This window comes from Vigna radiata, chromosome 7 (assembly GCF_000741045.1).
Source record: "Vigna radiata var. radiata cultivar VC1973A chromosome 7, Vradiata_ver6, whole genome shotgun sequence".
NCBI lineage: Eukaryota > Viridiplantae > Streptophyta > Magnoliopsida > Fabales > Fabaceae > Vigna > Vigna radiata.
Window position 1 is genome coordinate 40787331 of NC_028357.1, and position 11665 is coordinate 40798995.

The following is an 11665-nucleotide window of genomic DNA, read 5'->3' on the forward strand; positions in this document are numbered from 1 at the left end:
TTAAATAAATTAATTAATTAACAACAAAATTAAAAAAACAACAAAATATTAAGAATTAATAATGAAAAGAAAACATAATTAAAAATACTAATATTACTTTTTGGTAATAAGCATTTTATTTATCTTATCTTTAGATTTTATTAACGATTTAAACACAAGCATCTTTTACCCATAAAAGAATTTATCACTAATACGTATTTTATTTACTGATAAATTTTATTAAAAGGAAAATTCCATCAATAAACAAAATATATGAAAACACTTAAATTTGAAATTTTTATACAACTTCATCCACTTTATTCATCTTCATCCAAGAAGCTAATGAACAATTTGTAAAAAAAAAAAAAAAACATTTCACTTAACAAATAAAAATCACTTTATAATCAAACACGCACATAACTACCAAACATGTTTAATAACAAAACAACCTCATTAACTCAACATACAAAGAATTATGAATTCTTAAAAAAATTTGAAAAGTTATCAGTATACTCATTCCTAGTCCTTTTGAACAAATCAGCAAGTAACATTCTCAGAGTTACATTATTAGTAATATTTTTACTCAGCCAACATCTGAATTTTTCAAAGCATAAAAAAAACTTTGAAATAAAAAAAAATCAACCATATCATTTACTCATAAGTTTTTTTAGAAGCATTTCCAATTATATAGTAGATTGCATTGTAATGCAAATCTTACATAATTTCTCATGTTCTAAATTTGTTTTAGTATTTAATACTTTAACATATTTAATATAGAGATGTTGACACAAATTAATAAATCTAATAATTTAGCTATTTTTTAAAAATACTACTTATGCATCCAATTAACTTTTGTTATTAACATTTAAAAGCTTTTCTTTATATAGCACTTTATATTTAATGATAGTGTGAAGATGCGTACAAGAAAGTCAATTATTTGATGTAACGTGCTAAGTAGATAAAAAGATTTCGTATGGGCAACGGCCATCTAGTTTTTTTTTTTTTGTTTCTTTTTACAACAAAAGCAATTCTATCTTCTTCTGTGTTGAACTGAAACGGTTCAATTCATATAATTTCCATTTTTTTACAAAATATAATAGCACATTTTAAGCTTTAAACCAATTAAAATTCTTAGTATCTAATATTCTATTCAATATTTATCAATATATAAAGTTATTCATTTAATTTTACATGAATATATAACTTATTATTATTATAATCTAACAAAATATTATCATATTAAAATGAGTTTATATTCATAAAATTTTAATTTACTATCTAAACTCAAGCATAACAATACATTTTACTTAATTTTGTTTATCTAATTCTCAGCTTTATAAAAATGAGAATTTGGTTTAGTAGGATATCCCCATGTGTGTAAAACACGTTGGAAAGTGTGCTTGGAACGGAAAGTGTTGTCTGACAAATTCCGAGTTTATCCACAGTTGCTTAAAAGCCACGTTTGGATGACGACATCAGCAATCCTACATAAATAAAAATCGACCAAACAGTCCCTTGAGCCCCCACCACATCGTATAACAATACCAACAGCGTTTCTTTTTCCTTCTCCTCTCCGATCCCTCCAAACCAAAATGCAAATTCCAAACTCCAAACTCAACTCCGACTCCGAGCCAGTCTCCGAAGCAGAGCGGCGAATCCAGAGGCTGGCGCTGCACCTGAGCCCCGTCGCGTGCGTGGCGGCGAGGCAGTTGGAGATGGAAGCGTGCGGCGGGCGTGGGAAGCTGAGCGTTGACACCCCATCTCTATCGAGTTACATGCGAGGTAAGCAAAGGGACATTCAAGAGAAGGTGTTCGATTACTTCAACGCCAATCCGCACCTTCAAACGCCCGTTGAGATCTTGAAAGACGACCATCGAGAATTGTGCATGAAGCAGTTAACGGGACTCGTCAGAGAAGCGGGGATTCGACCCCTTCGTTACGTAGTCAACGATCCCACCAAGTACTTCGCCATCTTGGAAGCCGTTGGAAGCATTGACATGTCGCTCGGGATCAAGATGGGGGTCCAGTACAGGTAACTAACTGTTTTCGCTAATGTCCAATAGAATGAGTCTAATTTCATACGTGTTGGTGTGCGTTTTTGTTGACTACTTTTCTTGTGCAGTCTTTGGGGTGGTTCTGTTCTGAATTTGGGGACAAAGAAGCATAAGGATAAGTACTTTGATGGGATTGATAACTTGGACTATCCCGGTTGTTTTGCTATGACCGAGCTTCACCATGGTAATTCCATCTTCTTCTTTTTTTATGTCGGTGAAGTTGTTCACTATTGTAATTGTGTGCTTTGTTTTTTCATCCCATTGGTTTGGTTAGTATCACTGACTCGTGATGATGGAGTAAACTTATGGAGGACATTTTGGAACGTAGTAAAGAAATGTAGAAATGTAGGCATCAATTTAGGGTACAGAGGCTTGACTGATATGAGAGAAGGTTTTTTTTTTTTTTTTTTTTGTGTTTACTGATCATTATAAAATGTTTACAACAATTTTACGCACACATAAACAGAGGGATTTGTACAGAAGCATTGGTACTAGGGATTTAGTTTACTCCTGTACATATCTTTAAGTAATAAAAGTGATTACAATATTTAGTTTTGTAATTATGTGTGAATAATAACAAATAAGAATGTAAACTACTAAATTTAAGATGTCACCGAACCCTATTTGATCTAATATGACAAACAGCAGTTTTTATTTATGTTCAATTGCTAGTAAAGTGGAGTTCAAGTCTTTAACCAACAATTCTTGCTTCCTTAGTTAGATTGTCTTCCATTCACAGCTTAAACTACTTTTGGATTGTGAGGCATTTTTTTCCTTAGAATTTTATATCTATTGTGTTTTAACTCAAACATGCTACCACATAGCTCCTCTGCAGGTATACTGTTCTAAACTGCTTACCTTTTTGTGCTTTTAAAAGGTTCAAACGTGCAGGGCCTCCAAACTGTTGCCACCTTTGATGTAATCACTGATGAATTTATCATTGACACACCAAATGATGGTGCCATCAAATGGTGGATTGGCAATGCTGCAGTGCATGGAAAGTTTGCCACTGTTTTTGCTAGGTTGAAATTACCCACTTATGACACCAAAGGAGTTACTGATATGGGTGTCCATGCTTTCATAGTTCCAATAAGGGATATGAAGACCCATCAACCACTTCCTGGAATTGAGATACATGATTGTGGCCATAAAGTTGGCCTCAATGGTGTGGATAATGGAGCATTGAGATTCCGCTCGGTAAGAATTCCTCGTGACAATCTTCTAAACCGTTTTGGAGATGTCTCCCGTGATGGAAAATACACGAGTAGTCTTCCTACAGTAAATAAGCGATTTGCTGCAACTCTAGGTGAACTTGTTGGTGGTAGGGTAGGCCTTGCATATTCTTCAGTAAGTGTCCTGAAGGTTTCGGCCACAATTGCCATCAGATATTCTCTACTTCGTCAGCAATTTGGACCTCCAAACCAACCTGAAGTTAGTATTCTTGATTACCAGTCTCAACAGCACAAGCTTATGCCAATGCTTGCTTCTACATATGCTTTTCATTTTGCAACAACAACTTTAGTGGAGAAATACTCTCAAATGAAAAAAACTCATGATGAAGAATTAGTTGCAGATGTCCATGCTCTATCAGCTGGTCTAAAGGCTTATATAACATCCTATACTGCAAAGTCACTCAGCATCTGTAGGGAAGCCTGTGGAGGTCATGGTTATGCTGCTGTAAACCGGTTTGGTGTTTTGAGGAACGATCATGATATTTTTCAGACATTTGAAGGAGACAACACGGTTCTACTACAACAGGTTTTTGGCCAAAACTATATGGCTTTTAATATTTAATACCCTCTTAACTTTATAATCAGGTCTATTGGTATGTTTAATCAGATAACCAACATAAAATAGGAAAAAAATGGCCTTAGAATTCATTCATTTAAATCTGGACTGCGTTTGTTGCTTCCCATATAGAAAAGATACTTGCACTCTTCTGCATTTCGGTGCTGTAGGGAATTGCGAACAAAGCTGCATTGAAGTTTTGCTTAAATACCAGAACAATAAATAAAGGCAAGTTGCAGCTGGTTGGGCCTTATTTTCACCCAGATAATTAATAGCCAGCCTAAACAGGGGCGAAGTCAGGAATTATTTTAGGGTGATCAACTTAACATATCATAACTTTCATGCTATATGAAAAAAATATATAATAATATTGAGTATATGAAATAGTAACTAACAAGTGTGTGTAGTACGTAAGTGTAACAACCACTTGCAAATGGAAAAAAAATAGAAGAAAGTAGAAGTCTTTCAATCTCAATAAGAAGAACCTATATTAATTTTATACATGTATAGTAATTGAATTTCAAAACGTAGGGGTGGTCGTGGTTCCCTTGGGCCATCCCACTTGCTCCGCCCGAGTCTACATTTATAACTAGCCTGTTGGTATGTTTTCATTAGATATCCAAGATAATATAGGAAAGAAGGGCCTTAGAACTCGGTCATTTAAATCAGTGTCGGTGTTTGCTGCCCTCCCTTTTAACAAATATATTTACTGTCTTCTACTATAGGAGTTAGATTTAGCAAAATGAGAGTGCAGTTTCATCTGCAGTTTTCTTTTGATCATATCATGTAACACTTTTGCAACAGAACTGAATTCGGTTATGATACAGTGAAGTACTGTTCTAATTAATTTTTTGTTATCTATCAAATTAGTTGAGAAGTCCCCAAATCATTTGAACCACCCTCAAAAATTAGCTATTAAGGGTAAGGGAGGAGAACTGGATACTTAAATACTACGATGAGCATCCCATCCTACTCAATGTGAGACTCAAGCAACCTATAATATCCAATCTCCTATCAATGAACAAAGCATCTTTGAAATTTGGCTCAAATAAAAGATCAATAATGGGAAGTTGCAGCTGGTTGGGAATTATTTGCAACTGGCTTGCCCTTACTTTGCCTCGAATACCACTTTAACCTTGTTCTGTCATCTGCATTCTTCTGATTTTAACTGTTGGTAAAACTTTTCCTGGTCTTGCTTTTGTTAGTCTCCAAATGAAAATGCCAAATCAATCTAATAAAACAATCCATTGAATTATTTGATTGCTGGTGGAAATATATTTTTGCATCATCACTTTCATTAAATCTGTTCTAAATGGTAAGATAGATAAAAATGTACCTTACCTGTGTATTAGATATTGGGGAAACCTCATGCTTCCTGAGATCTTGATTGACAGTTTGATCCTTAACTATCAGCCATAGAGTTGTCGTGGGCAGCAAACTAGAATGGTTCATTGTAGATATCCGACCTTCATAATAGTTGCTAATTGTAAAGGATTCTAAGGTGTTGGCTCTAGATTGGATCAATAGCATATCCCAAGTTGAGTGCATAACTTTCGAGCCTCAAGTACTGCAAAGCCCGACAAGGCTACAATTGATGGATGGGCACCCTGGGGAGGGTACAAGTTCATACTTAAAACCACGAAGCTTAACCTTTATTTGATGGCTACTCTAGCTTTACATCTTTAAGGCCATGCACTATGCATTTTGTTTGGTTTTGCTGTTCTTGTATTGGACGCAGGCTAACTAATAAGTTTTGGATTTTTCCTTTACAAATAAAGGTTGCAGCTGATCTTTTGAAACAATACAAGGGAAAGTTCAAAGGAGGAACTTTTGCAGTGACATGGAACTACTTGAGAGAATCCATGAATACATATCTATCACAGCCAAATCCGGTAACTGTTAGGTGGGAAGGCGAAGATCATTTACGGGATCCTAATTTTCAATTGGATGCCTTCAGAGTGAGTTTTACCTTCATTCCTTGACTAATGATTAAATATTGTTTATGACACAAATAATTCAACAACTTATATTGATTTTCACCGTGCAGTATCGAACGTCTAGATTACTTCAGAGTGTTGCTGTGCGACTCCGAAAGCATTCTAAATCCCTTGGGGACTTTGGTGCATGGAATAGATGTTTAAATCACCTTTTGACACTTGCGGAGTCGCATATTGAATCAGTCATCCTTGCTAAATTCATTGAATCTGTGCAGAGGTGCTTTCCTAATTCTTTGCACTTGTGTATTATCATCTCCTTTATATACTTATTTTTTTGCGTTTAATTCAATTTTAACTTGATCTGTATATGCTCCAGCTGTCCCGATCCAAGCTCGCAAGCTGCTCTGAAGCTCGTCTGTGATCTCTATGCTCTGGATCGAATATGGAATGACATTGGAACCTACCGAAACGTTGACTATGTGGCTCCTAACAAAGCTAAGGTATAGAAAAATTCTCCTTGAAATAAAACTGGTGTAATATTCTGGAAAAAGAAATGAATGCTGAAGTCAAAACAAAAATTATTGATCTGTTTCTAGTTTTCCTAGCAGCACAGAAACCCTTAATATGAATGGGGTAATAGCCACTACCGGGGACCGTTCTAAAAAGCCAAGAATAACTAGGAAAAACCTACGTGACACAGTACTAGGTCTGCGAGGGACAAATATGAATGATTTTCATGAAAATTTGGATAACCTTGGTTAGATACCTTGAATGACATTTTTATCCAATGGACAATGTCGCTCATTGTTTAACTACGTAAGCACTTCTTTTTAACATTTATTTCTTACCCATGGGAAATTTTAAGATTAAGGAAAATAAGATTTGAGATATGAAGATTTCATATTGTTACAAAACATAAATCAATAGTGAGCGTGAGTTGGCTTTGTTTTTTGCAATCACTTTTAAACCTTGAGAAGATAACAGTAGTGCATGTGTGAGGATGGGAATGCAAAGACTTTGCCATTTGTTTACGCTGTAATCTTATTATTGGATATTGAAGTTTTCTCATTTCACAGGCAATCCACAAACTTACGGAGTATCTCTGTTTCCAAGTGAGGAATGTTGCAAGGGAACTTGTTGATGCATTTGATCTTCCGGATCATGTTACTCGGGCCCCTATTGCCATGCGGTCAGGAGCTTACTCGCAGTACACACAACATGTGGGATTTTAATAACAAAGGGCGCAAAGAAGATTCGTGTTTTTTGGGGAATTGACCCGATAATTCTTTTGGTCCAGGGTTAAAATTGTGGTACCTGACCAAGATCGCCACGCTCTGTAGTTTCAGTTGAAGATTAGATTATCCGCGGAAAATAAAGAATCGTTTTTGTATATAGATATTTTAAAAAGATATTGATCGTGTGGCAAAATTCTACTATACATGTTAAAAAATGTTAATTTATAATAATAAATCAAACGTCGAGACACCAAATGAGAATATAATCGATTACGCTTTGCTGCTGTCATGCCAGTGGATGCAGTTTCAATGATTCACAATCATGAAAAAAAAAATAAAGATGGAGATTTGTGTCGTGAACACATCCCCAGCTACCCATCAGTTACAGAAACTTACAAACTATTTTTCATCTCAAACTTCTTTTTTCAACAGGCTCATGATCATGTGTTTATGTTTTTGGGCGTTTTTCATATATAATAAATTAATGTCAAGCAAGCACAGTAGAATTTTTTGTTCATATACTTGAAATTAAGCTTTTTCAGCCCTCAAAGTTCTGCAATTATGATATGCATTTCGAGCTGCTTCACTTTTTTGCCTGATATCTTCATACATTTTCAATGATGCCTCAGAAAATTTCGTAAGTCGATCAAGAACCTTGGTTAACCTTGCATGAATACAGCTCAAATTTGCAGACTCATCTTCATTATCTTCATTAGTTTTGCTCTCCTCGGTTTCTGCAGTTCTTGCATTTACAGAATTCTGTTTCCTGAAAAGTTGGTCATTCTGCTGCTCGGTCCTAAGGTGAAGATCAGACAAAAAGTCTATGATTGCCTGACTTAGTTCCTCAGAAGGTAAAGCCTTGATCCCAGCAGACCAGTCCCGACAAAGAACAAATATAGGTGGTGCCAGAAGTCTGCGAGGGGAGAACGGTCTTCTGCTCTTGGAACGCTCCCTTGGTAGCAGTATACAGTTTTGCAGCCATGCATTGAGTGCTTCCACATATGAAGTGAGGCTGTTAATCCAGTTTGCAAAACTCAGACCAAAGAACTCAACTTCTTCTAGAAGCCGGGTCATTATCTCCCTGCGCACTTCTCCTCGCAACAAGGTTTCTGTTGAGTTTCTTGAATGATATGCTAAGGAGATGGTGATGTACTGTGCATGATGACATTCCAGCATGGCCTTCCACATTCTGATCAATCTGCATAACCGGTAGTTTCTCAGGTCATTAGTGGTTATAGGTTCATTGCTTTAACACTCAACTAGCAAGGAATAGTTGTTTATCAATAGCAAACAGTTAACTTCCATAATGATAACATATGTAAAATCCAGAACCTCTCACTTACCCTTCTGTAAATTCCAAAAGTTGTGGGAGCAATTCTTCATCCCTCATTCTCTCAATTCGTTTAGATATTGAATCAACAGAATATATAGCCACTCTTAACCGCGAATGCAGATCCTTCACAACCGACCGGGTCTTGTCAATCACATGAGAGCCTTGATCTTTTGCAAATTGATGCCTAAGCTGGTGACATTTTCGATCATACTCCTTCATGATGGATTCACTAGCCTACAGACAGCCAATAAGTGGTCAAGAGTATCAGGGATTGGAAACACAAATTTTGGAGGTGCAGTACATTTAATAAGCACACACATTGATGATAAAATAATACCTCTGCGTCCCCTTGAAAGGAATCAAAATTTGGAGAGAAAGAACTAAAGGCATAAATGTTCAAGGAACTCAGATTTAATCAACTCACTCACTAGATATTCTGAAGATATTAGATACCAATTGCTTAATATGTAAATTAGACTCATACATCAGGCAGCATCAGGTTTATCCATTTATGTCACACTTTAATTTTCATACTTAATTGTTTTCACCATAGTCTCTTTACTCTTCAGTTCTATGCTACTTGCAATACCTTTACTTCATCATAGAGTTTTCGCTCCCATGCATATAGTCTGTCAAGGGTGGATGAATGGCTTCCAGCAATCATGCAGACTTCTTCAACAAAGTCACTTCCACTATCATCAACATCTTCCTTTGTTTTTGCAGCCAAAGCATTCTTAGATGAGGATGACCGAGAAGATGCTGTCCTTTTCCAACTTATAATTTTTTGGGCGGGTTCTGCAGAAGAAAAAGAAAAAAAGAGATAAATTATTCAATCCTAAGAATTCATCTTTCAATAATCAAACTTTGACATACAACAGAAACAGTGACCTCGTAGTTAAAGAGTAAAAACTAGCCAAGAAAAAAATTGAGAAATACTGAATTTACAGATAGATTGCATTGGATTGCAACAAATACAAAAGAATGCTGCATGCCTCTTTATTTCCAAATTCATCACACGGTAAAATCTTATGTCAACATGGTTTACCTTTACTACACTGCTTGCTAACCATTATTAATTTGTTGACAAAATTTAAACCTCACGAATTCAAAGGGATTACTGCAGGTTGTTTCATACAAAAATTACCTTAATTCAAGATGTAAGAACTAAGAAAACCATATTCATCAACCAATTTAAAACATTCAGAAAGTTGAGAATGTAACAGTTTGTGACATGTCCAGAATAGTTTCATTTCATTTGTTACGGGAAATGGAGAATTTAACAAGAGCTAATCAAGCATGTAGAAATCTTCAACAGAGCAACAAACTTAATTCAAAGAATGATTAACAAACTTAAATCATGAAAGGATGTGATATTTAAGACTAGATTAGTTACTAATAAGTATCTTATTACAGAATCAACGCAACTTACCCTGGAAAACAGGTGAAGCCTTTCCCCCGCAACAAACAGGCTGGAAAGCTGACAGCATATCCATGGTAGAGGATTTCACTATCAGAAGAGACAGTAGAAGATTAGTAACAACAAAGAAGACTGATCAGTTGTATCTTGCACTACTAGATAAAAAGTTCACATGATACCAAGGAATTACCTTTTGCTTCAGAATACCCCACCTTGATTTTGTTTGCTTCTAACAACCTCAAGACCTCCCTACCAGATTCAGAAGCTCGAATGAACCGATGCTCTATATCCTTTATGCTGGAGAGAAAATCTTTAGCTCTGTGGGTGATGAACTCTGAAGGATCCTCTCTTTCCGCTGACACATTTTTTCCAGCCATGTTCTTCTCCTTCTTTGAACTGGATCTTCCACCAGCACCCTTGTCTGCAACAGCTCGGCTTACTTCACCTGCATCACTCGGCAACTCTATCTCTCTCACTTCTCCATGAACCTTTTGTTTGCCCCCTTCCACTCCTCTTGAAACAATTGAATGATCAAGGTAGGGTGCATAAGAATTTCCACCCTCATTTCCCATTGCATCACTGCTGAACTTTCCAAACTTCTCATCAAGGTTAGGTTGCATCATGCAATGCCCATCTGAACCGATATGCAACCACTGATCTCTATTTTCTTCATCCCTACACTCTCTGGAGTCACTGCAATGCACTGCAAACCTGAAGCTCTCACTATCTTCTCCAGGATCAAAGAAATCCCAAGACGCACCTGACTCAGGAGGAGGTGGTGGAGGTGGAGGCATTGGAACCACAGTGGATTCATCATCCAAATAGTTGATGTTTCCACAAGCATTTACTGTAACAGTAACAGCAGCACTACCCCCCGACCTCATGTAACTAAGAGTGGTGGCCACAGGCGGCGAAAGAGGACTCTCATTGTGCAAAGGTGACTCCGAAACCTCAACTTCAGCAACATGTGAAGGTGATGGAGAAGGGTAACTAGTTTGAGAAGGGGTTTTGTCAGATACAGACAGAGATGACTCTGCCACTACCTCAGCCTCAGCATACCTGCGGAGAGAAATGCCAACATTTCGAAGAGATTGAATGTACGAAACATGTGCAGCTGCTAAAGCATATCTTGAATCGATAGCCACCTTGATGAACCGCTTTCTTTCCCTGCACAAACTCAAAGCTTCATTCTTTTCTGCTTTTGAGTTCGTAGCACCCATTTCCCCCTTTAATCAGATTAAATTACATCGATTCACTGAACATTCATAGAAAAGACTCTATTTTTACAACCCTCACCACAATCCATTACTATTTCTTCATAGCTTCACATTCACAATCTCACACCACATTCGAAAAGGTCCACTTTAATAAAAAAAATAATAAACAAAACAAACCCAATGAGGATGAAAACTAAGATATCATAACCCTTCACCTCGACAGCTGGAAAAGCAAGAGCTCCTTGGTCAAAATGTAATCTTTATTATATTTCAGACAGTGATGAACAGAGAAGCAGTGAGCACCCAGGTTGGTTGCATGGTGATGCAGCAAGTGTAGAAAATGAGAGGTCTTAGGGTAGTGGGAAAGGGACAAGACCCTTTGTTAGAGGCAGATAAGGAAAAGAAAGAGAAATGGTGGTGGTAAAGTTATTGAGTTGGTTTCTCAGAGACACAAAGAAGGAAAGGGAAAGCAATGAGGGTAGGTAAAAGTCATCAAAACAAAGGGCATCAAGGGAAACTGAAGCGTATCAGTGTGGTTGTAGTTTATGAGTATGTATGAAATAAGATTGTAGCAGGGATTCTGCAGGGAAGGCCCGGGCAATGAACAAGGAGCATTGTGCAGTGCAAAGATGGAAAAAAGGTGGAAAAAGAGAAACAAACAAAAATGGTGAACCACTGCCAGTAATTCTGCAGCAGTTATTACTC

At 36.7% G+C, this 11665-nt stretch overlaps 2 protein-coding genes across 2 annotated transcripts; one reads left to right on the top strand and one right to left on the bottom strand.

The window, feature by feature from the left end:
* Positions 1 to 1478: 1478 nt before the first annotated feature.
* Positions 1479 to 7228, top strand: LOC106768402 (acyl-coenzyme A oxidase 2, peroxisomal). Its single transcript, XM_014653547.2, has 7 exons — positions 1479 to 2011; positions 2102 to 2217; positions 2911 to 3791; positions 5600 to 5779; positions 5869 to 6035; positions 6135 to 6258; positions 6835 to 7228. The coding sequence occupies exons 1-7, from the start codon at positions 1572 to 1574 to the stop codon at positions 6988 to 6990; spliced, it is 2064 nt and encodes a 687-aa protein (XP_014509033.1). The 5' UTR covers positions 1479 to 1571; the 3' UTR covers positions 6991 to 7228.
* Positions 7229 to 7375: 147 nt separating this feature from the next.
* LOC106768401 (nitrate regulatory gene2 protein) lies at positions 7376 to 11665 on the bottom strand. The gene is made up of 5 exons (XM_014653546.2): positions 9934 to 11665; positions 9756 to 9833; positions 8916 to 9121; positions 8337 to 8560; positions 7376 to 8191 (listed from the first exon to the last, which is right to left on the bottom strand). Exons 1-5 carry the CDS (start codon positions 10961 to 10963, stop codon positions 7522 to 7524), a joined length of 2208 nt encoding a protein of 735 aa, XP_014509032.1. The 5' UTR covers positions 10964 to 11665; the 3' UTR covers positions 7376 to 7521.

Bases quoted from the DNA above. Each gene is read 5' to 3' on its own strand.
- LOC106768402 (XM_014653547.2), top strand. From the start codon at position 1,572: ATGCAAATTCCAAACTCCAAACTCAACTCCGACTCCGAGCCAGTCTCC. The intron at 6,036-6,134 runs GTGCTTTCCTAA...TATATGCTCCAG, and splicing joins TTCATTGAATCTGTGCAGAG to CTGTCCCGATCCAAGCTCGC. The intron at 6,259-6,834 runs GTATAGAAAAAT...CTCATTTCACAG, and splicing joins TGGCTCCTAACAAAGCTAAG to GCAATCCACAAACTTACGGA.
- LOC106768401 (XM_014653546.2), bottom strand. From the start codon at position 10,963: ATGGGTGCTACGAACTCAAAAGCAGAAAAGAATGAAGCTTTGAGTTTG. The intron at 9,834-9,933 runs GTAATTCCTTGG...CTCTTCTGATAG, and splicing joins GGGGTATTCTGAAGCAAAAG to TGAAATCCTCTACCATGGAT. The intron at 8,192-8,336 runs GTAAGTGAGAGG...CCGGTTATGCAG, and splicing joins CTTTTGGAATTTACAGAAGG to ATTGATCAGAATGTGGAAGG.